Genomic DNA, 22,030 nt, shown 5'->3' with positions numbered 1-22,030 from the left:
CTGAGGACATGCAGAGGGCACGCAGACAGGCTCTTGGGAACGGGAGAATAGCCCCCATGAAAGTGGGGTGCTCTGAGACAAAACGTGAATCTAACCATCGCGGCTGCATGCCTGAGTGGTTTTATTAAAATAGGAAATCATTTATGTTGTTTGGGGAGAAAAGGAACCTGGACAGACTACGACTGTCCAGGCAAAGGCCAGGAGAGAAAGTGCTTCAGGAAGGAAAATACCTCAGGAGCGGGAGATGTGGCTGGGGGTTAAGATTAACGCTATTGGTGGTCTTGCCGAGGAGCCAGGGTCCGTTCATGTGGATGCTTACAGCCACCTGTAACTCCACTCCCAAGGGATCTTACTCCTTCTCCAAGCCTCCACAGGCTCCTGTATGCATGTGATACCCATGCACCACACACACACACACACACACACACACACACACACACACACACACACACATTTAATAAGTAAATAAATAAACAAATCTTGGGTTTTTTTTTTTTTTTTTTTTTTTTTTTAAGGAAAGAGCATATACCAAAGCCTCCACATTAATTACCTTTGGAACATGGGGTCTCAGGGAGTGTTTATTATCTTCCATTTGTTCCTCTACATGTCTCATATTCCATAGGAGGTGTGTGCTTTATAAACATGAAAGGCTGTAGAAATGAAAGAGCTGATTTTTTTTTTCCCAGTGAAGAAGTAACTGGAGTTCCTTGTTTCTCACTGGGCTTCACAAGGGTCTTTCAGTATGGCTGGCATTTCAACACCATCTTACCAAATGACTAATGCACTCATCCTCTGCCCTGGAAAGTAGACTGTGTGGTACTCACTGCGTCCCAGGCTGTTTAAGACTTTCTTTTCTTAGGTTTCTGTTTTGGTTTGGTTTGGTTTTGGTTTTGGTTTTTCGAGACAGGGTTTCTCTGTGGAGCTTTTTCTGTCCTGGAACTCACTCTGTAGACCAGGATGGCCTTGAACTCATACCTGCTTCTGCCTCCCAAGTGCTGGGATTAAAGGCATGTGCCACCACTGCCCGGTTCGACCTTATTTTTTGAGACAGGGTCTCAGTGAACCTGGAGCTCAGTGATTTGGCTAGTTTGGCTGAGTAGCCAATCCTGGATCCGTTGTCTCCACACTCTCCCACACAGTGCTGGGGTTACAGATGTTCACCCCATGCCTGGCTTATATGTGGGTGCTGGGGATCCCAACCAAGGTTCTCAAGCTTGCTCAGCATGTGCTTTATCCTGAAGCTTCTCATCAGCTGGAAAACTTCACAAATGATGGATAGTGTTTGCTTAATTAATTAATTAAACACACCTCCTTGATACAGTGGTGTTACTGTTTTTAGTCTTCTTGATTGCTTATTACAAACCAAAATTAATTTGATATCCCGAACACCCTAAAGAGGAACTCTGGTTTTAAATTTTTTGTAAGAAACAGTTTGCAACAGATTAACATAGAAACTTGTGGGAAGTTGAAATTGTTAATAAAATAAAAAAAAGTTAGTTCCTTACTTTTTAGTGTAGGGCATCTTCAAAATGAATCATAATGGATAGTTTGTTACCAAGTCAAAGTTCCATAAGGACTAAGGTGAGCAAAGACTATGAGATTCTCTGTACCTGAATTGAAAAGAGCTTTAGTAAGAGAGTGGTCTCTAAGAAGCATTTCTTAGCTCATTTTGTACATTCCAGGCACCAGAATCTTGACTGAAAACTTCATGTTGGACCATGTGGTCCAGAAACTCAATGGTTAGCCTTCCTAGAAGACCTCCCCAGATGTGAAGACATGGGCTCTGAATCATAGAACTGAAGGCTATCAATGGTTCTCCTTTCACCTCTAAGTTTATTAATTTGGGTCTTCTCCCTCTTTCCTTTGGTTAGTTTGGCTAAGGATTTGTTATATTACCTTTATTTTTCATGTCTTATATTCCTGCAGTAAGACTTTACACATCTGGTTTATTTCGTTGATTAGATTTCCTTATCAATTATATTTTTTCAATTAAAAAAAGAAGAAGAAGAACTGAAGGTACCTTAGCTCTAGCATCTTCCTTCTGTGTGACCTCCGGCTGCCGTATTTCCTCATCTCTGAAAAGATGGAAATCGTAGTTTCCTCCTCTGGGGTTGCTGTGAGAATCAAGTACAATAGCACACATAAGACGCATGTCATTGTCAGTGAGCATGGACGTTGTCTTAGGATGTCAGACCGTAACAAAGACAAGATGAGGCTGGAAGACCCGGTGTGCTTCCTTTCCAAAGCAGAACTCTTGAGCGGCTGTAAAAGATATTTGTGTTGTGGTGTAAGTGAAGGGCTTGGACCATGTCCCCTGAACAGTGAATTCTAAGCCGTGTCCGTTTCCAGGTCGAAGAGGCAGATGATTGGCTCCGACATGGGAACCCTTGGGAGAAGGCTCGCCCCGAGTTCATGCTGCCTGTCCACTTCTACGGAAGAGTGGAGCACACCCAGACGGGGACGAAGTGGGTCGACACCCAGGTGAGCAGGTGTTCTCGGGACACGCGTCGCCGCACAGTGGGCATTACAGTGAGCACACAGTGTGCGGCACCACACGACATCAAGAATGAAGGTCAGCCAGGCGTAGTGGCGCATACATGCCTCTAATCCCAGCATTCGGGAGGCAGAGGCGGATGGATCTCTATGAGTTTTGAGGCCAGCCTGAACTACAGTGTTCCAGAATAGCTAGGGCTATGTAGAGAAACCGTGTTTCAACCACCACCACCACCAAAAGAAAGAAAGAAAAAGAATGATGTCTTGTGCATCCAATAGCAGAGTGAAATTGTATAAATAAGCATGCTTCTCCTCTTCATGCTGCAGTTCCTTTAGGAGATAAGGGCACTAAGGCCAAGAGGAAAGTGACTTCCCCAAGGTTAACTGATTTACCAGAGTCATTTTGCGATCAGCTTGATCAGATATTAATCAGCTCAATAGTGCTTCGCCGATTAGCTCTCTGGATGTTTAGTTTCTCTGGTTTTATAAATATTGTTGATACCAAAGTAGGATAATTTTAAATGCTTTTGCTCGGCCCATCACTGGACATTTCAGTACCATAGATTTCAAAAGATGACCGAGGCTTCAGCTCACAGCACAGTCTGTACTGTGCTGGATCTGTGATCCGTCATCACCCCTAAAAAAGTGACGCTGCTGTTTCTTCAAGGGTGTTTCCTCTGGAATGAGTCTTTTCCCACCATTCAGTTTGCATACGGCCCTGTCATGGAATCATATCGAGGCATCTATTCTGTGTGGTCATGTTTTCTGGTGAATGACCCTATTCTCCACCGGGTTGCCTCGTCCAATCAGCACAGCTTCACTTGGTTTATTTGCTTAATAAAAGTGGTCTCAGCTGGTGTTTATCTTAGTCATTCCTCAGAACCAACTGAAATAATGCCCTTCCATGTGAAATGTCTTGGCGTGTTGCAGCATGCCTAGCGTATAGCGGATTTCTTTTTTAACTACTGGTTTATTTTGCTACTCCTTAGAGAGATATTCAAAGTTCAGAAAAATAAGACTTAAAAAAAAATGTTTCCTATCTGAATGTGAACTTACATGGCGCATCAAGGGACAGGTAAGGAACTAACACATAAAATGACGTAGGGTGCAGACTAGCGTGTTGACGTAAAGGTAAAGTAAGGTCCAGCTTTGTTTATTTTCTTTTTCATGTCTGGCTACAGTTTAAGCTGCACTTGGTCACAAACGCTGCCGTGTGAACTATAAACAGACCAGTGAATTCACTCTAAGGAATCGCACGCTTGTTTGGTATTAAACTAGTATGTGGTGTAGTTTGGTACCCACAACTTCATTAGCTTCGGATCTATGCAGAGTTATACAGCTGACACAATCACTCCCAGAAGTGCTCTATTTGTGCTAGGGGACCTGGTGCTGAGCCAGTTTGGATATTTCCATGGCAAATCCAGAAATTCGATTACAAAGTACTTGTCTCTATGTTTAGAGAAGCAAGGTTGTGGGCCAGAGATGCTGTACACGAGCTGGCCAAAGCCCTGCAGGACTTTATGGGTGAGAGAGTCATCACCTGGATCAGCCCCACATCTGTAGCTGGTGAAGTCAGCCAGCATGAGGCCAGACACGCTCTGAGCATGCAGGGGACGACTTCCAACAGGCGGAACTGTTTTTCTGCTGTTGTGTAATTCAGACCCGCAGGGAAGCGGATACCAGAGGGAATTAGCTGGGCTAGTGCTGTGTGGGAGCAAAGCTAGGGAAGAGGAAGAAGGGGAGCAGCAGGAAGAAGTGGGAGGTCTACATGGTACAGGGGGCCGCCTGTGAAGGAAAAGCGGAAGGAAGAGGTCTCAGAAAAGTATTAGGCTGCAGCACTGTGCTGAGCAAGTGGTCGCGCTGAGGGATTAGAACATTACCTGTTTGGAAATGCTGTAGTGTTTCAAACATGTTGGTGCATCCCAGAGATGACATACAGCCTTGGGGTGAACTATGAGGGGACAAGTCCTCTCGGAAGCCCCTGAAAGGAGATCCAAGCTGGGTGTTCCTTGGACTGCCTCTGTAACGCTGGGAAGGAGAAGGAGGGCAAGCCTTGTCTAAACCCAGAGTCATGCCCAGGCTACCAATGACACCTCCTGATGGGTGACAATGTGCTTTAAAAAAATTCTGCAAAGACCTTTACTTCTTCGTGAAAGACCTTCAAGTAAGGGTGATTTATCTCGTCAAGGGCACAGTGCACGGGTTGGACCACGTGATGTATCATATCGTCCCATGCAATCATCCTGCTGTTCTCTCCCCCCTCTTGAACCTCGATGAGACAAGGAATGAAAATGGGTCATTTTCATGTGAATTTTAAATGCCCCATGAAACACTTCACTCCCCATCCGTCCGTCTGAATGGCTGTCACAAAGACCGTTCTAGATTTTCCACAGCCGGCATCTTGGACCCAGTTCAGCTAATTATCACCTGACTTGGCAGATCGATCACTACAGGAGTCACCAAAACAGCTTTTTACAACATCAAAAAAGCTGGCTAGCGTGACATTTGAAATGCTTCGCGGGATGATGTGCCTCCGTCACGTTCCTGTTCTGTTGAATTTTAGCATATTCGACATCAGGTCATTGAGTGACCTGCACAGAGCCTGCCCTGACTACTGCCGCCCTTCAGTGGGTCACATTCATGTGTGCTCCTTTGCTTATGTATCGTGGTTTATCACCTTAAACCCTTTTCTACCACTAAAATACCACAGCAGTCCGTTCCAATGTTGTAGTAGTTCTTGTTGGGACCGCCAGCCTCCAAATAATGACACAGAGACTTGTTATTTATAAAAGCTTGGCCTTTAGCTTAGGCTTTCCCCCAGCTAACTCTTAAACCTTAAGTTAGCCTGTTTCTATTCATCTATGTTCCGCCATGTGGCTCTTACCCCTCATTCATTTTGTATGCCCAACTCCCTCCATGTCTCACTGCCAACTCTCACTGGCCTAGATTCATCTCTGAGTTCCTCTCTCTCCCGGAAGTCCCACCTAACCCCTTCCTGCCTAGCTATTGGCCATTCAGTTCTTTAGTAAACCAATCAGAAAGTGCTTTGGTAAAGAGACATCTTCACAGTGTAAACAAAGATTATCCCACAACACAGTGTCCCTCCTTCGGGGCAAGGAGCACATGGGAATCCAGGTTAGAAATATTTTGAGAGATCAGCAGTACCATGACCTCCAATACTCCCTTTGGTCCTGAGACACACCTCTCGGTTCTAACCTACACAATTTGAGTATGTGACGCAGTCAGGAATAGAGTTCCATTGCAGCCCCCAGGCATTCTTCAGCTTCCATCATCAAACCTGCGAAACTGTGTGCAACTGCTGGTGTTTAATCCCACAGGTGGTCCTGGCTCTGCCTTATGACACCCCCGTGCCCGGGTACATGAACAACACTGTGAACACTATGCGCCTTTGGTCAGCTCGAGCACCAAATGACTTTAACCTCCAAGACTGTACGTACAGCCTGGTCTCTGCTCTCTTTGTGTGCACTGCATAATGATGGCTAGTTAGAGACAAGTTGAGGCTGAGAAAAAAGCGTCGAAACCAGGCGGTGGTGGCGCACGCCTTTAATCCCGGCACTCGGGAGGCAGAGGCAGAGGCAGGCAGATCTCTGTGAGTTCGAGGCTAGCCTGATCTACAAAGCCAGTTCCAGGAAAGGCGCAAAGCTACACAGAGAAACCCTGTCCTCGAGAAAAAAAAAAAAAAAAAAAAAAAAAAAAGCTTTGAGTCTGTGATCTTTGATCTTCAGTGACTGAGAAGGCTTTGTTTATTTGTTTGTTTGTTTGTTTGTTTCTGGATACAGGGTGTCACTAAGTAGCCTTGGCTGGTTTGGAACTTGCTATGTAGATCAGGCTGGTGTTTGAACACAGAGAGATCCCCTGCCAGTGGTTCCTGAGTGCTGGCATTAAAGGCATGTACCACTATGCCTGGCCAAACTGGTGTTTTGTTTTTTTTTGTTTGTTTGTTTTGTTTTTTGTTTTTTAAGCCAAACTTCAGTCTGGCCTTGAACTCTCCTGGGAAGGCCAGTGTTAAAGTTTATTGAAACCCTTTTAGATTTTTAGAAATCTTAGGAATTGTGCATGGTGGGACACCAGATGAGATCAAGGGACTTGCTCCAACAGTGGCTGGCTTGTCTATTTATGGTTTTTCTACATTCCTTTCAGTTAATGTTGGAGACTACATTCAGGCTGTGCTGGACCGGAACCTGGCCGAGAATATCTCCAGAGTGCTCTACCCCAATGATAATGTGAGTGACGCAGGGCCTGCTTAGACGCTTACTTCCCAGAACCTCTCCAGTAACCTATGAAACACGTGTGCGGAATAAGCTGTGTCCCTTCCGTCACGTTCTCCTCCCAATCAAGTAAGAAAAACAAAGCTGTGCAATTCACGAGGTCAAATTTTGTGTTTTGCTTTGATTCGTGGCCCCATCAACTGGGAAGATCCACAGATGTATTTCAAAACAGAACCTGGATACCAAAGATGAACAGAATGCTAAGAAAGCCTGGTTTGTTTCCCGATAGAAGCTTCATTGGCTACGTTAGAATTGGGGAGACTCCTTGGTCTCCTCCCATGCTCACCTGGCTCTTTCTGGCTTTCTGTCCCCAGGCTCGGGGAGGTCATGGTGGTCCTAAGATCAGACCCACGGACTGATGTCTGCCTTTTCTGCTACTAGCTTGGATCCTTGAGTTTTTCCTACATCAGGTTGTCTTACTGCTATTCTAAAAGCTGTGTCTGTCTTTCTGTCTGTCTGCGTATGTGCAAGCATGCATGAACCATGGCATATATATGGAGACCAGAGAATAACTTTACATACTGCTCTTGTCTTCTGCCTTTTTTAAGATGAGGTAGTTTTGTTTTTGTTTTTGTTTTTCCACTCTAGTTATCGTCCATTGCTCTGTATACCAGGATAGCCCACGAGCTTCTGGGGATTCTCCTGTCTCTACTTCCCATACCTGTCAGAGCACTGGGATTACAGACCACTCCCATCTCCCACTTTACAAGCGTTCTGGGCATTTACACTCAGGCCTCCACGTTCTCATCACAGGCGCTTGACCCACCGGGCCTTCTCACCAGCTCTGGGTGTGTTCCTGAAACGGAATCTCTTATCCAGCCCGGGATGGCCTGGAGCTCACTAAGTACGCCAGGCTAGACTTGAACTCTCAAGGATCCTCCGGCCTTTGCCCCCAAGTGTTGGAATTACAGATGTGTACCAGTATGAGCAGCTTAACAACTTGGTGTTTATTTGCTGTGGGGGACTACATCTGCAGCGGCCACTACAAATTCTTAGTTGAGTTAAGCATATGTAACTCCAGTTTGTCTGTGGTTAAAATCGTGTTCTTGAAGATGTAATGATTCTTCCTGAAAGTACTCTGAGAGGCCACCAGATTAATACTCTGCTTCACAGTGATGGTAGAAACCAGGGACTCTGGGGACCAGGATGCAATTTAGACTGGATGTTTGCTTGGTGGTGAATCATAGACTCTGAGAGGGGAGGAAGGAGTAGATGGATTTGCTGCAACATTTTCCGGAACCTAATGCTATATGTTGTTTTTCTTTTGGAAAAAGACCCAGTTCTGTCAGTACATTTCAGAGAAGTCACTAACCCAAGAGCAAAAGATTGTTCCCTTTGATAGTCAGACTAAGAACGCATCCAAGTCCACAGTCTTCCACTGGCCAACCCTAGGCCTGCAGAATTCTGTAACTGGGCGGGGCTACCTTTTGTCAGAACCAGACCTGACTTGACCTGGAAATACTCATCTATAGAAATCAGCATGGTGTATTAATTAGCATAAGATTTAAAAAAAGATAGGACTTTTGGGTTAAAGTAGCCCTCAAGATATTTTCTTGGTATTGCTTTGTTTTTTTCAGAGTGGGTTCAAAACATCATTTTGTGAAACAAATTCATTTTTCTTTTTCAATATGGCCCAAACCCATGTTCAGACTTCAGCCTTTCTTCCAAGAATCTTGCTGTTCTCTTCACTCCGATTCTAGTGAGCTGTGTGCCCTGCTTAAGGCTGTGAGAGGCTTCTGATCACATGCCAGGTAGACATAGAGTTGAAGGAATCCCTGACTTCCTCCCAAATTAATCACGGTACTCATCACCCATGACCTTACCCAGCAGTGAGGGTCCAGGGGCAGTGAAGTGACCACCCTACCCCTCCCAGTCCAGTCAAGCACCTCCAAGAACTCCTCTGTGTTTATCTCACAAATCCTGATTCAACTTTAGGGCTCAAATCAAGAATTACCGGGATATCCAGATTTCCAAAACACAGTGCCTTACAATTTTTAAAGAAACTGTTCTCGCTTCCATTGCCCCACCACTAAAGACAGAGATCATGTTTAATTAACAATTTCATTGCTAGGACTTGAACAGTTCTCTGGATTAAAAGATGTTTGGTTTCAACGTAAGCAGAGTCATAGTGCTTTTTATTATTCTTACAATATCTTCATTGTAAATTGTACAGTGATATGTGCCCTTAGGGAAAAAAATTAAGCTATATAAAATGAAGAAAGTGAAAAAAAAATGTAACTGTACCATCTAGAAAGTCTCATTGTTACTATTACCCCAGACAAGTTTAATGACTAAATGTAATTTCTCTTATATTTGTCGTACATAGACATGTTTGGAAAGGCAAGCAGCCATCCATTTCCATGTAGTTAAAACTTTGTGAAGTAATAACATGAAGTTATTGCTACTTTATGATTTTTCCATGCCCACAATTGTTTGACCCCCTCACACACACACACACACTACTAAACACAAGCATAGGCCTCATGTTCTCATATCCATTCCTCCCATCACAGAAATATGTTTCCCATCCGGTTCTTTCAGTATGAGTACCATAGTCTTCACTGGGCTCTCCACTTGTTGTTTGCTGAGTATAAATTCATGTCACTCTTCATCATTCAGGGGCTTGTACCCACCTCCCAACTGAGGCCATTGCTTCTAGGTTCTTGTGTCTTTCAGTTCTGGGTTGGCTCACCATTTCTTGTAGACATTCTTCCAGACCTCCTGGGGACAGGCATTTGTGAGCTGAATCTTCTCGAGACCTTGTGTGTCTCAGGAAGCATTTGTGTCCTGACCACACTGGTAGTTTGCCTGGATACGGAGCAGATTCTGCTTGTATCGCCTGACAGTTTGGTTGTCGCTGAGAAGTACAACGCAGTTTTGATCCGGTTAGTTTATGTGCACAGTCACTTGATTAGGGGGGGAATCAACAGCAGCTGTCTGTGTTCTGCAGTTTACTTGGGAGAAGACTCGAGCTTCTCCACACTCGTGTATCAGCTTTCACTCACTGCCCACTGGCCACAGTTGTCCGTAAGAGGTCATTGGCACCCGGCCTTAGCTGTGCCCTTCACTGGAGACTTACCGTGTCCTCAAGTCTTGCTTCCATCTGAGTTGGGAAAGGAAATGGCTCAATGGCAGGATTTCTTGAGGTCCAAGGTCAGCTGTCTGTTAGGCAGCTCTCACATGACCTTTCTCTCCATCTGCACCCCTACATTCAAAGGAGTTAGTGCTGCCGGTTTCTGAGCATCCCCCTCTCCCAGCGGGAGAGCTCTGATATACAAACCAGAGTGCCTCATGGCTCCTCTCTACCACCAGGGCAAGAGTTGGCTTCTTGGGTCGTCTGACTCGATTTCTACTCATCTGCCTATTTCTCGCCTTCAGAAGGGGTGACAGGGCTGAAGGGGTGGCCCAACAGTTAATGGCTGCTCTTGCAAAGGACTAGAGTTGTCTTCCTGTCAACCACAGTCAGGTTACACCACCTGTAACTCTAACCCAGGGAATCTGATGCCCTCCTCTGGTCTCTGAGGGCACACACACACACACACACACACACACACACACACACACACACACACACGATTAAATTAAAAACAAAAATAGATCCTTAAAAAAGAACTATATCAAATTTATTTAAAAACAAAACCAAAGTGTTACTGTTATCTCTCCCAGCCTCTTTATCTTGTATCTGAACACCCTCCCAAGAGCTCTTGCCTGTCATGTGGACAGGCTTTCGGGGAAGCAGAAGTTGATATTTCTTCATTCACCGGGCCTCCTCTCGGTTCCTTAATGTTCCCTAGGCAGGGGAGACTGGCCACATTTTGGTCATGGCTCCACCACGACCCCCTCTCACTCAGTGTCCCTGGCTTGAAGTTTTTTGAAGGGAAGGAGCTGAGGCTGAAACAGGAGTACTTCGTGGTGGCTGCGACCCTGCAGGATGTCATCAGACGCTTCAAGGCCTCGAAGTTTGGCTCCAAGGATGGTGGGGGAACCGTGTTCGATGCCTTTCCAGATCAGGTGGGTGGTCAGACTGTGGCCGTAGGCGAGGCCCACGGGGAGGACGTCCATCCGAGCTGGTCAGAATGTCAGGCAGGCAGAGTACATGTTTCATTCAAACATTTCCCAGGAAGCGGGAGGTTTGTTTGGTCAGCCATGGTTCTCATCCTTCCTAAGGCTGTGAACCTATAACACAGTTCCTCATGTCGTGGTGACCCCCAACCATACAATTATTTCATTACTGCTTCCTAACGGTGATTTTGCTACTATTATGAACCATAATGTGAGTATCTGATATGCGACCCATCAGTTGAGAACCGCTGGTTTAGCGCTTCTTCCAGATGTTGGTGAGGACCGGAAGCCCGACCCTGGGCTGTCATTCACCCATCGATGTCTTCTCTCTACCCAGGTAGCCATCCAGCTGAACGACACACACCCTGCGCTCGCCATCCCTGAGCTGATGAGGATTTTTGTGGATATTGAAAAACTGCCCTGGTCCAAGGTCTGGATAGCCTGGCTTCTTTATCTTGAAACCGTTCAGAGTATCTGGGTTGAGGGACTCCAGAAAAGCTCCTTTGTTCCTTCTGTTCAAAATGGGTTTCTGTGGCTAGATTCTCACAGTTGAAGGGTGTATTTTGCCCTAATGCCAACATGTCTCCATCCTCAGCATTTCACAGGAAATAAGACTAAGAACTAACTAGCTCCAATCACAGCAAGAGGCAGGCCAGTAGCCACATTAAGGGTTATGTTGTATTGAACATACTTTGTTTCTCAAATGATTTGAAATTTGAATTTTCTAGACCAGAAGACAGCTAACTAAAAGCACCCCCTAGCTTTGGAAGGCGGTGTTTGTATGTGTGTGGGGGTGGGGTGCACGTGCTTGTATGTAGAGGCCAGGGGACATCCTTGGGTGTTGTTCCTCGGGGCCATCAACCTTGTTTTTTGAGACAACGTCTCTTATTAGGCTGGGACTCATCACATAGGCTAGGAGGTTGGTCGGTGAGCCCAGGGGTCTTCCTGTCTCCACATGCCCATGCTTTTGTTATTTTATAGGGATGCTGGGGACCAAACTCAGCTCCTCGTGCTTCTGCATCAGCCCTTCAGTGACTGAGCGATGTCCCCAGCCTGGGGACATTTTCAACATTCTTTGAAAATGCAGAATTTTAAGCATCCTGTGCATCTGCTAAATGTTACTTAAAGTTCTATTCCCCAACTTTGAGTATTTAGTATTTAATAAATAAAAGACATGTAGTGATCACGAGAAGATTTATCAGAATGCTGTCTAATATCTTACTAGACAGTTTTATAAAAAGCTTTTTCTTTCTCGGAAAACATAAAGTATACATGCTGTGACCTGGACCCTTTGAAGACTCAGTGAATTGAGTGTGCCTACCTGTGCACATTCAGAGAGACCCGTGGCACACAGAGGGCATTGAGGGAAGTGCTTAGCTCTCTGGGGGCCATGCCCTGAAGGGACAGAAACCAACCCTCTCTTCCCGCAGGCATGGGAGATCACCAAGAAAACCTTTGCCTATACCAACCACACGGTGCTCCCGGAGGCACTGGAGCGCTGGCCGGTGGAACTGGTGGAGAAGCTGCTGCCTCGACACTTGCAGATCATTTATGAGATCAATCAGAAGCATTTAGATGTAAGTCATTCCGAAAGACGCCTGCCTCTCAGGAGAATGCGGCTGTAATGTATCCAAGATCGCCACCGTGTTCTCCCTTCCTAAACGAGGCCTTGGCGTCTTCCAGCCATTGAAGGAAGTGTTGAAGTCTGAGTGGGCTCTGGTAAACGGGTGCTTTTGAACGTGTAAATGGAGAGCTGGCATCTCCACAGCTAGCTCTGCCTCTCTGAAGGTCTCTTCTCCCTCCATCAGAGGTTTTTTGCTTGGGGCAGGAGAGGCTTTCTGGGGACTGCTTTAAAACCCCAGCGGCCAGCAAGATCTGTGTCTTCCTTTGACTAGAGGATCGTGGCCTTGTTCCCTAAAGACATCGACCGCATGCGGAGGATGTCTCTAATCGAAGAGGAAGGGGGCAAAAGGATCAACATGGCCCATCTCTGCATCGTGGGCTGCCACGCGGTGAATGGGGTAGCAAAGATCCACTCGGACATCGTGAAGACCCAAGTGTGAGTGACCGTACTAGAGCCGCGGGCCCAACCCAGATCCTCGAGAACTCTGGTGCCAGTTAATATCAGTTTGACTTCCAGATGAGAAAGGGCCCGGGAAAGGCTTTCAAGAATTGTCTTGTCTATAGAGAACTTAAAGACAAAAACAAAACAAAAATGCCTTCTCTGTACCACCCTAATTCTGGATTTACGTGAACTTTTCAGCTGAAAACTTGGTGTCTGTCACAGCCAGGAAGTCAGATGGAGGTGGCTGGATCTGGGGCGGCTGTTCTGAATTGCAAATGAGTCTCTTCTATCTAAAGTGGCAGCCATCCGCTGCCAAGTCTCTCCCTTCACCTTCCATTGCCTATCCTGAGTCCCCCCCCCCCCCCCCCCCCCCCCCCGCTTGACTCCCTGACTCTACCTCTGACCTTTGCCCCGACAAGCAGGCAAGCTGCTCTCTGCCCCTTTCAGCTCCAGCCAGCCGTTTGTCTCTTCTGTCTCCACCAGGTTCAAGGACTTCAGCGAGCTGGAACCAGACAAGTTCCAGAATAAAACCAACGGCATCACCCCCAGGCGCTGGCTTCTGCTCTGCAACCCGGGGCTGGCTGATCTGATAGCAGAGGTAAAAGGAGACACTGAGAGGGGAGGCCGGTGGGGGTGGGGTCGGCAAGTGAAGTCACAGGGGTGTCACACACCCAACCTGTGGCCGGGCTGGCTTCCGAGTAAGCGGCTCATGCTGTTGTGCAGGGCAAATATTTATTTATGTATTTATTATTATTATTATTATTATTATTATTATTATTATTTTAGTTATGTGTTTATGGGAGGAGTATATGCACATGGGTGCAGGTGCCCTTCGAGGGCAGAATAGGATGTCATATCTCCTGAAGCGGGGATCACAGCCAGTGGTGAGCCTCCCCATATGGGTGCTAGCAACCAAAGTCAGGTCCTCCCCCCTCCCCCCGCAAGAGCAGCATGTGCTCGTAACCACTGAGCCATCCCTTCAGCCCCCATCTTGGAATTCTCCTATTTTGAACAAGGGTTGTACAAATGACACGTAACTAGTCACGGCCAACAGTGTCTGTGTGACCCACGGATGGACCAGGGTGTCCACGAGTAACGGGATAACGAAGCTTCCGAAACGTAACAGAACCTGGGTTTCTCGGTCACCCTTGTGTGTAAAGTTCTTATATTTAAAGTTCTTCCCATGTTTAGGATGTTTACCCTCTTTTGTGAGTGGAAACAGACCATTGTGTGAACCGCTGGGCATGAGAGCCACTTACCATATACACTCTGGTAAAACCTGCCGTGACGGGTGTGATTACCGTCTCAAATTAAGGTCCCCTTTTCCTCTAAATCGGTAGAAAATTGGAGAGGACTACGTGAAGGACCTGAGCCAGCTGACGAAGCTCCACAGCTTCGTGAGTGACGACGTCTTCCTCCGGGAAATAGCCAAAGTGAAGCAGGTGAGCGTGCCGGACGGGGCTCTCCGCCCTTCTCACCTTGGAGGTGAGGGCCGTGGGTTCCAGCAGACACCCAAGGCTTCCCACTGAGTGGGGGGCTCTGGCCTGTTCACACTCCACAGGAAAACAAGCTGAAGTTCTCCCAGTTCCTGGAGAAGGAGTACAAGGTGAAGATCAACCCCTCCTCCATGTTTGACGTCCACGTGAAGAGGATCCACGAGTACAAACGGCAGCTCTTGAACTGCCTGCACGTGATCACCATGTACAATCGTGAGTGTCCCTGGAGCGCGCCACCCCCCCTCCCCGTAACCCCTTCCGGGGGTGGGAGCCGCAGCCTCGAGGTGGGTCCCTGTCCCTCCGCAGCAGCCACTGTTCATTCCGTCTGTATCCCCATCTTTTGAAGGCATCAAGAAAGACCCTAAGAAGTTGTTCGTGCCAAGGACAGTCATAATCGGTGGCAAAGTAAGCTGGCTGCATTTCGTGGGGACGTGAGGGGTCTGATCTCTTGCTATGTGCCTTCTTCATCCATCGGCCCTTCTCTCCCCACACTGCTGTTCTTCCCCAAGGCTGCCCCGGGATATCACATGGCCAAAATGATCATAAAGCTGATCACCTCCGTGGCGGAAGTGGTGAACAATGACCCCATGGTCGGCAGCAAGTTGAAAGTCATCTTCCTGGAGAATTACAGAGTGTCGCTTGCTGAGAAAGGTAGTGTCCTCGTTGCCAGGCATGGGGGAGGAGCTGGGGGGGGCGCAGCATCTGGGCTTGATCGGGGTAGACTGACTCCAGGGAGCTAGCGACATGACAGATGACAAAGCAGAGGCCCCTAAGATGGCCAGAGTGACCCATGAGGTTGCTGTCACACGATGGCATTCGCAAGTGACTGGTCCCTACGACTGGGGAGCCTGTGATGGTGGAGATGCTGACCTCGGACCAGGGTCCTCTGCAAACGGGAGGAGGGGTCTTCTGCTGCCAGCCCAGGTTTTGCAAAGAGCACACCAGCTCCCCAGCTCTCAGAGGGTTCTCGTCACGGCGTGGGAGGGAGGACTGTCATGTGTTCATGGTGGGACAGCGAAGGAGGACAGACATGGGGCTGCCAAAGCACGAGGCTTAGAGGTGCACTCCAAAATCAAACACGGCGTTCCCACACAGGGGCAAGCAGGCAGGGAGCCAGTGCCCTTTTCTGTATTGCTGGGACCTTTCTTTGTTCACGATTCATGCCGGCACAGAAGCCACCCACCAGCCAGGGCCAACCGTCTATCCACCTGCTTCCCAGGTTGAAAGAAGTGAAAGTCAGCTTTCTCTTTGTGGTATTTTGGGGTCCCGTAGGGTTACTGCTTAAATGCCTCTGCATAAAGAGAAAGGAGCCAGGTTCCTAAAAATACAAATGAGCACAAATCTAATCAACAGATAAGCTCTCGGAATAAGGCCGACTCAGGCTTGAGCTCTGTGGTGAAGCGGTTGGAGGTTCGGGCAGATCTGATTTGGGGGCACATGAGGCTGAAGGGGCAGAGCCTGAATGTCCAGCCCCAGGCACAAAACACCTCAGCTGCAGTCAGGGAAAGGAGCAAGGGAAGAAATGGAACAATTCAGTCCCTTGCAAAAAAGAGTTCAAGAAAGATCTGGGAATTTTATGGGCCAAGAACTAGAAGTTGCCATACGTTTTACAAAGCAGAAGAAATAAAAATGCGGAAATGGAAAGGGAAAAAGATAATGTCCAGCTTATAGCTCAGAGCCAATAGACACTCTTAAAAGTGTGTAGACCAAGGAAGAGTAGTAAGCACGCAGGTACATAAGGGTACAGTAACTGCCTGGGTCAAGGAGAAAGTGAGCGCTCTCTTTGTACACCACGGAAGGGGTACCAGGGTATGCACGTGTCCATCGTCAACAACAGGCCAGCTAGATCCATGCTCACATAAAATTAAGGATCCAGAGAGAAGGAACCACCATACTGACACGGCCTGCTTACAGTCATTCCAGCCACAGATCTGTCGGAGCAGATTTCCACGGCGGGCACGGAAGCCTCCGGGACCGGCAACATGAAGTTCATGCTCAACGGGGCCCTGACCATCGGGACTATGGACGGGGCCAACGTGGAAATGGCCGAGGAAGCCGGGGAGGAGAACCTGTTCATCTTTGGCATGAGGGTAGATGATGTGGCCGCTTTGGACAAGAAAGGGTGAGAAAGCCACTCCCCTTAGCTGAGCAGGTCACCCCCAGGAAAGGGACATTATCTCCAAGGGCTTACTGCTCACTCATGCTGACATCCCACTGAGGCCTGATCTCGTGAGAGGTAGAGACAGGACAGCTCCCACAAGGAGGCAGGCCCTCCTAGCCACAGTTAGCCTTAGTTATTACTCAGCCAGTGTGACTAAAGGATGCTTAGGACAGATACACGGGCAAGTTGCTATGGCTACCAGCCACAGCAGCTCAGTGAGTCTTCCCACTTCCTGTGTCCACGATTTTTTTTTTCTTTGATCAAAAGAGGAAGCAATGTCTACTTGGATGTTTTGTCAGTAAGCTAAACCAATACCTGGTGCTCCTTTAAGATCTTTGAGTGATGGACCAAAACATGACGGAGGATAGAGAGAGGTGTGCCCCAACAACGTCTATTCTCACTTCATGTCTAGTTGGGTTTACTTAACCTGAGTTCAAGCAAGAAGCCAATGGAGCTCCAGGAGATTCAGAGGATGTTAAATATACCTTCTGACCCTTAGAAGCGAGTTTCACTCAGTAGCACCAACTTTTATGAATCCAAAAGTTTTATGGGTCCAAAGAAAGCAGCTAGTTCCTTCACACCATGCTCTTTAGAGCCATAGTCTACTTTAAAATAAACCTTACCATATTCTATCGGATTAGACTAGAGTTTTCATTGTCTACTGTCCTTAGTGTTTTTTATTATGAGGGATGAATCGGTTGGAAGGGGATGAATTAGGATCTAGTATTATACCCATGTTGAAATCTATAACGATTTGTAAAAACGCTGGTGTTGGTGTGTATTTTACAGCAAATGAGGTATCTGGTGTGCTGCTCATCATAGACACTAACACAACCTTTCTCTCACCATCCACCCACCCTGTACTATAGGTACGAGGCAAAAGAGTATTACGAGGCCCTTCCGGAACTGAAGCTGGCCATTGACCAAATTGACAATGGCTTCTTCTCACCCACTCAGCCTGAGCTCTTCAAAGACATTATCAACATGCTGTTTTATCATGACAGGTGGGTTCCTCCGTGGTATGACTGGATGCATGCGAAAGGGACCAAAGCAACTCAAACTAGCAGCAGCCCACCCATGGACCTGGGATCTGACTGGCTGTCACAAGCTTGGGGGCGGGGCATCCTCCACAAATGATTTAAGCTTGAGAATAAGACTCAAATCTTGTGTCCTTTTTCTCTTCCCGCTGATCCATTCGGCTCTCACATACACACACGTGATGTGAGACATATTTGCATATGGGAGCCATGAAATGGTGACCATTCTTGTTGGTAAGCTGGGCATCTTGACAGTCAGCAGAAGCGGATTTAAAGTGGAATCCTGTCCATGAATTTGTTCTGTCTGTCTTTCTTCCAACCGCGCCCATACAAAAAACAAATGCAGATTCAAAGTCTTTGCGGACTACGAGGCCTATGTCAAGTGTCAAGAAAAAGTCAGCCAGCTGTATATGGTGAGTATGGGATGGGTTTCACATAGGCTGCTAAGGTTCATTCATTGTTTTCTTTGTATGAAATTTAAATAACAGAGCCCCATTGACCAATAAGCCCTAGGGAAGCTTCGTAGAGTTCTTGCCTAGCAAGCGCAAGGCTCCGAGTTTGACAACTTCCTCTCATGGCACCACCAAAAGAAAAAAGAGGAGAGAGAGAGAGTGAGTGAGAGAACTTGGCAGATGTTCAGATCAAAATCTGTCTTTTTTCCTGTTTACAAGACACGCCGGGAGGGCTATTCCACATACTGGAATCTGAGATTTCAGTAACAGTTGTAAACTTTTTCATTGCTCTACCTTAAAAAGGAAATCACCAGTGATTTCTATTCATCGAGCACCTACTGTGTAGCAGGCCTGTTCCCAGCAGCTCAGGATGCAGACCTCAGAGGTGTGAGGGGCCTCTCCGTGCTGAGCTCTGCCCCTCTCCCCTCAAGCAGCCTGGGATCCCAGGTTTCTTAACCAGAACGACACATCACAGTCGCCGAGGCTGCTGGTTCAAAATACAGGTGACAACTTACCCTTCCCCCACAGCGATTCTGACTGGCGGTGGGTAGAATCCGCCATCGATGTTTTGAAACACTTGCCATGATTATTACAAGACCGAGCCACAGTTTGGTTGCATAAGAACTGACCTGGTATTCTCTGAAAACTGAAAAATAAATATCTCCCCTGGACCACTCTTGTGGTAGGGCCAGATCACTAGAATATAAATGTACAAAAGGAAGAGAGGATTATATATGATTATTTAAAAAAAAAAAGAAAGAAAGAAAGAGAAAAAAAAGAACTAGAGCTATGTGAATAAGTCTCCATGTGCAGTTATGCCTTGTCAAACAGCCCTCTAGGAGTGTCTTGAAAAAGTATGCAAGGGTTTCCAGAGGAGCAAGCTCTGAGCTGAGACTCCAGGCGGGCTTCGCGAACATTCTTTCCCATTCCTTTCTCAGGGCAGGTGACAGGCCAGGTTAGCACACGCAACATGCAGCCACCCTAGGCAGCCCTCTGGGGTTGTGAGGTGAGACCCTGCCAAGCCTGTGCTGCCTAGCGGCCAGCCCTCGTCTTCTAAGCAGAGTCAGATGAATCTCCTGACGGAGCCTAGACCCAAGTTCCAGTCAGCGGCTAAGCATCTCACTGGCCACTTCCTGAGCAGGGATGGGACCAGCCCAGGCAGCCCCAGGAACTCAGGGGAAAGAGAGCAGCCGCCTGGAGAAATAGAAATCAGCCAGAACAGGGAAGAAAACCGTGAACGAGGGTGAGGACTAATGTCAAGGACAGTTAGACACAAAGGGTCTTCCGGTAAAGCTAAGCCCAGATCCAAAGACCCTCCGTCGGGAGTGCAGCATTTCCTTCATACCTGCCTGTTCGTAGTTCAAACTGCAGCTTCTGCTTTTTACAGTAATTGCATTGCTGAGGGTTAGTAAACGTGACCCTAGTGGCTCGAAAGCCTACCATGAACTTCAGGTTTTTTTGGTTTTTTGTGTTTTGTTTTGTGTGTGTGTGTGTGTGTGTGTGTGTGTGTGTGTGTGTGTGTGTGTGTTTGGTTTTTTGAGAGAGTTTCTTTGCACAGCACTGGCTGCCCTGGAACTAGCTCTATAGACCAAGCTGGCCTTGAACTCACAGAGATCCACCTGCCTCCCCCGACTGCTGGGATTCAAGGTGTGTGCTACCACCGCCTGGCTTGTTTTTTTTTTTTTTTTTTTTTTTTTTTTGTTTGTTTTGTTTTGTTTTTTGTTTGTTTGTTTGTTTTTTATGTAGAAGTCTCTAAGCCGGAGTGACCTGCCATGTTCCACTTTGGCATAGCTTAGGGTATGATGATAGTTTAATTCTCTTTTTGAAAAATTTTCCTAATGTGTTAACAACTTTGAATAACATCCAATAAACTCATAGAGAGCTCTAAAAAAAAAAATGAAGAAGCTGTAAATCAAATATATTTTTATATTCTTTTACAAAAATGTAAAATTTTGAAATATTTCCGACTGAGAATGAAACCTTAGTTCACCCTGTTTTGAAACCCCAGTGGAGCTGTGGGGATTCAGAACAAGCCTGCTGAGGCATAGGCCTTCAAAAAGAACAAGGGAAGCTAAGTGGGCCAGCCAAGCTTGCCACACGCTGTTAGCTCACCGTCACTATTTTCCAAACTTTTTGAGTCATAGGTTGTGGCCAATGTATTCCTGTGTCCACCCGGATCCTGCACCGCTCAGACCCAAGTAAACACACAGAGACTTATATTACTTATAAACTTATAAAATTAACCCATTTCTATTCATCTGTAAGTTGTCACATGGCTTGTGGCTTACCGGTACTTTACATCTTGCTTCTCATGGTGGCGGCGGCTGGCAGCGTGTCCTGACTCAGCCTTCCACTTCCCAGCATTCTCCTCTCTCCTTATCCTGCCTATACTATACTTCCTGCCTGGCTACTGGCCAATCAGCGTTTTATTTATTAATCAATCAGAGCAACACATTCACAGCATACAGAAAGACATCCCCTGCAGTAGGTTAAACCTCTTTAAACGTCCTCTCATGGATAATGAATATTAGTCCCTTTCTCCCCCTCTAGGAAGAAGAGAGGTTATTCCATTTATTTTTGTTTTATTTATATGTGTCTAGGTGAGTAGATATCAAGGGTATGCAGGTGCCCATGGGGACCAGGAGAGGTAATTAGATCCCTTGGAGCTGGAGTTAGAGTCAGTGTTGAGCTACTCAGTAGGGGTGCTAGGAATTGAACTCAGGTCCTCGAAAAGAGTAATAGGTGCTCTTAACCACTAAGCCATCTCTCCATCCTAGTAATAATGCATGGAAAATATGGCTTACATGCTAAAACACTGAAACCCTAGCTGGATTACCAATTAGAGAATTCCCATCCACAGATTTTCATTCTCTCTCCCTCTCTCCCTCTCCTCTCTTTCTCCCTCATCTCTGTCCCTCACCCCCTTTCTGTCCCCCTTCCCTCTCCCTGTCCCTCACACACACCCCTCCACATGCTCATACTATTGTTGTCACTCACTTGCTTGCTTCCTCGCCCTCCCTCACTCTCTTCCTCGCTCTCTCTTGGGAGATAGAGTCTCTCTGTGTAGCCCAGGCTGGGTTTGAACTTGATACCTTCTTGCCTTAGCCTCTCAAAGGCTGGGATGACAAGCGTCTACCACCATGCCATGCCCATGGTTTCCCTTAAAGTAAAAAATACTTTTTCATCCCTAAGAGAAATATATACCCTGAATATGAAGAAAGCGTAGTCTGCTCTAGCTGGCTGTCAGCAGAGCCAATGCATCTACAAATCGTTCTGGTTTGTCCCTGTCGTTTCCTCTGTGAAGTGTGTTAGGCCTGACGTTTGTCAAAGCTTGCCAGGCACACAGGCCCTGGACTGGATGTGTTCATGTCATTCACAGAATCAAAAAGCCTGGAACACAATGGTGCTCAAAAACATAGCTGCCTCGGGGAAATTCTCCAGTGATCGCACCATCAAGGAATACGCCAAGGACATCTGGAACATGGAACCTTCGGATCTGAAGATTTCCCTGTCCAACGAGTCTAGCAGGGGGATCAATGGGGAGTGAACAGTGACGTGTCTCTCAAAAGTGAATGACTTCTTATTGAACTTGAATATTTTTATAGCTTCGTTGATTCTGTTTTGTTATTGAATAATTAGTTAAGTGTCTCTGGGAATGGGAAAGGAAAATGTATGGCTGTATTAGAGCTAAAAATAAAATGTCAACTTCCCGTTGTCGGTCAGTGGCGTGCTAGGATTACTTTCCTCAAAAGTAATCACAGAGCCGGAAAACTATTTGGAACTGCTTAATGCCATGTAAAGGGACTAAGGTAAAATGTTTTCACTACTGTCGGAGTTCAAGCTCCAGGCTGCTATCTCGGTCCCCTCACACAGTCATAACCGAATGTGCTAATCTAGAGAACCTACAAACAGCGTAAATTTAGTCTCACAGCTCTGAAGGTGAGAGAAGTCCACGTTCAAGAGGCTCCCAGGTTC

General features: G+C 46.8%; 1 protein-coding gene across 1 annotated transcript in view; it reads left to right on the top strand.

Moving 5' to 3' along the window:
- The window catches only part of Pygl (glycogen phosphorylase L), a 34,274-nt gene extending 12,497 nt beyond the window's left edge, over nt 1-21,777 (top strand). Inside the window, exons 5-20 of the mRNA XM_028858602.1 lie at nt 2,350-2,481; nt 5,832-5,943; nt 6,655-6,737; nt 10,650-10,793; nt 11,182-11,274; nt 12,275-12,421; nt 12,740-12,903; nt 13,393-13,507; nt 14,250-14,351; nt 14,471-14,618; nt 14,752-14,810; nt 14,915-15,056; nt 16,320-16,527; nt 17,436-17,570; nt 17,950-18,016; nt 21,435-21,777. Coding sequence (XP_028714435.1) covers nt 2,350-2,481; nt 5,832-5,943; nt 6,655-6,737; nt 10,650-10,793; nt 11,182-11,274; nt 12,275-12,421; nt 12,740-12,903; nt 13,393-13,507; nt 14,250-14,351; nt 14,471-14,618; nt 14,752-14,810; nt 14,915-15,056; nt 16,320-16,527; nt 17,436-17,570; nt 17,950-18,016; nt 21,435-21,602 — 2,019 coding nt within the window. The 3' untranslated portion in view covers nt 21,603-21,777. The remainder of the gene's footprint in view (nt 1-2,349; nt 2,482-5,831; nt 5,944-6,654; nt 6,738-10,649; nt 10,794-11,181; nt 11,275-12,274; nt 12,422-12,739; nt 12,904-13,392; nt 13,508-14,249; nt 14,352-14,470; nt 14,619-14,751; nt 14,811-14,914; nt 15,057-16,319; nt 16,528-17,435; nt 17,571-17,949; nt 18,017-21,434) is intronic.
- Nucleotides 21,778-22,030: the final 253 nt, after the last annotated feature.

Source organism: Peromyscus leucopus, chromosome 14 (assembly GCF_004664715.2).
Source record: "Peromyscus leucopus breed LL Stock chromosome 14, UCI_PerLeu_2.1, whole genome shotgun sequence".
Lineage (NCBI taxonomy): Eukaryota > Metazoa > Chordata > Mammalia > Rodentia > Cricetidae > Peromyscus > Peromyscus leucopus.
This window is presented reverse-complemented; position numbering and strand designations above follow the sequence as displayed.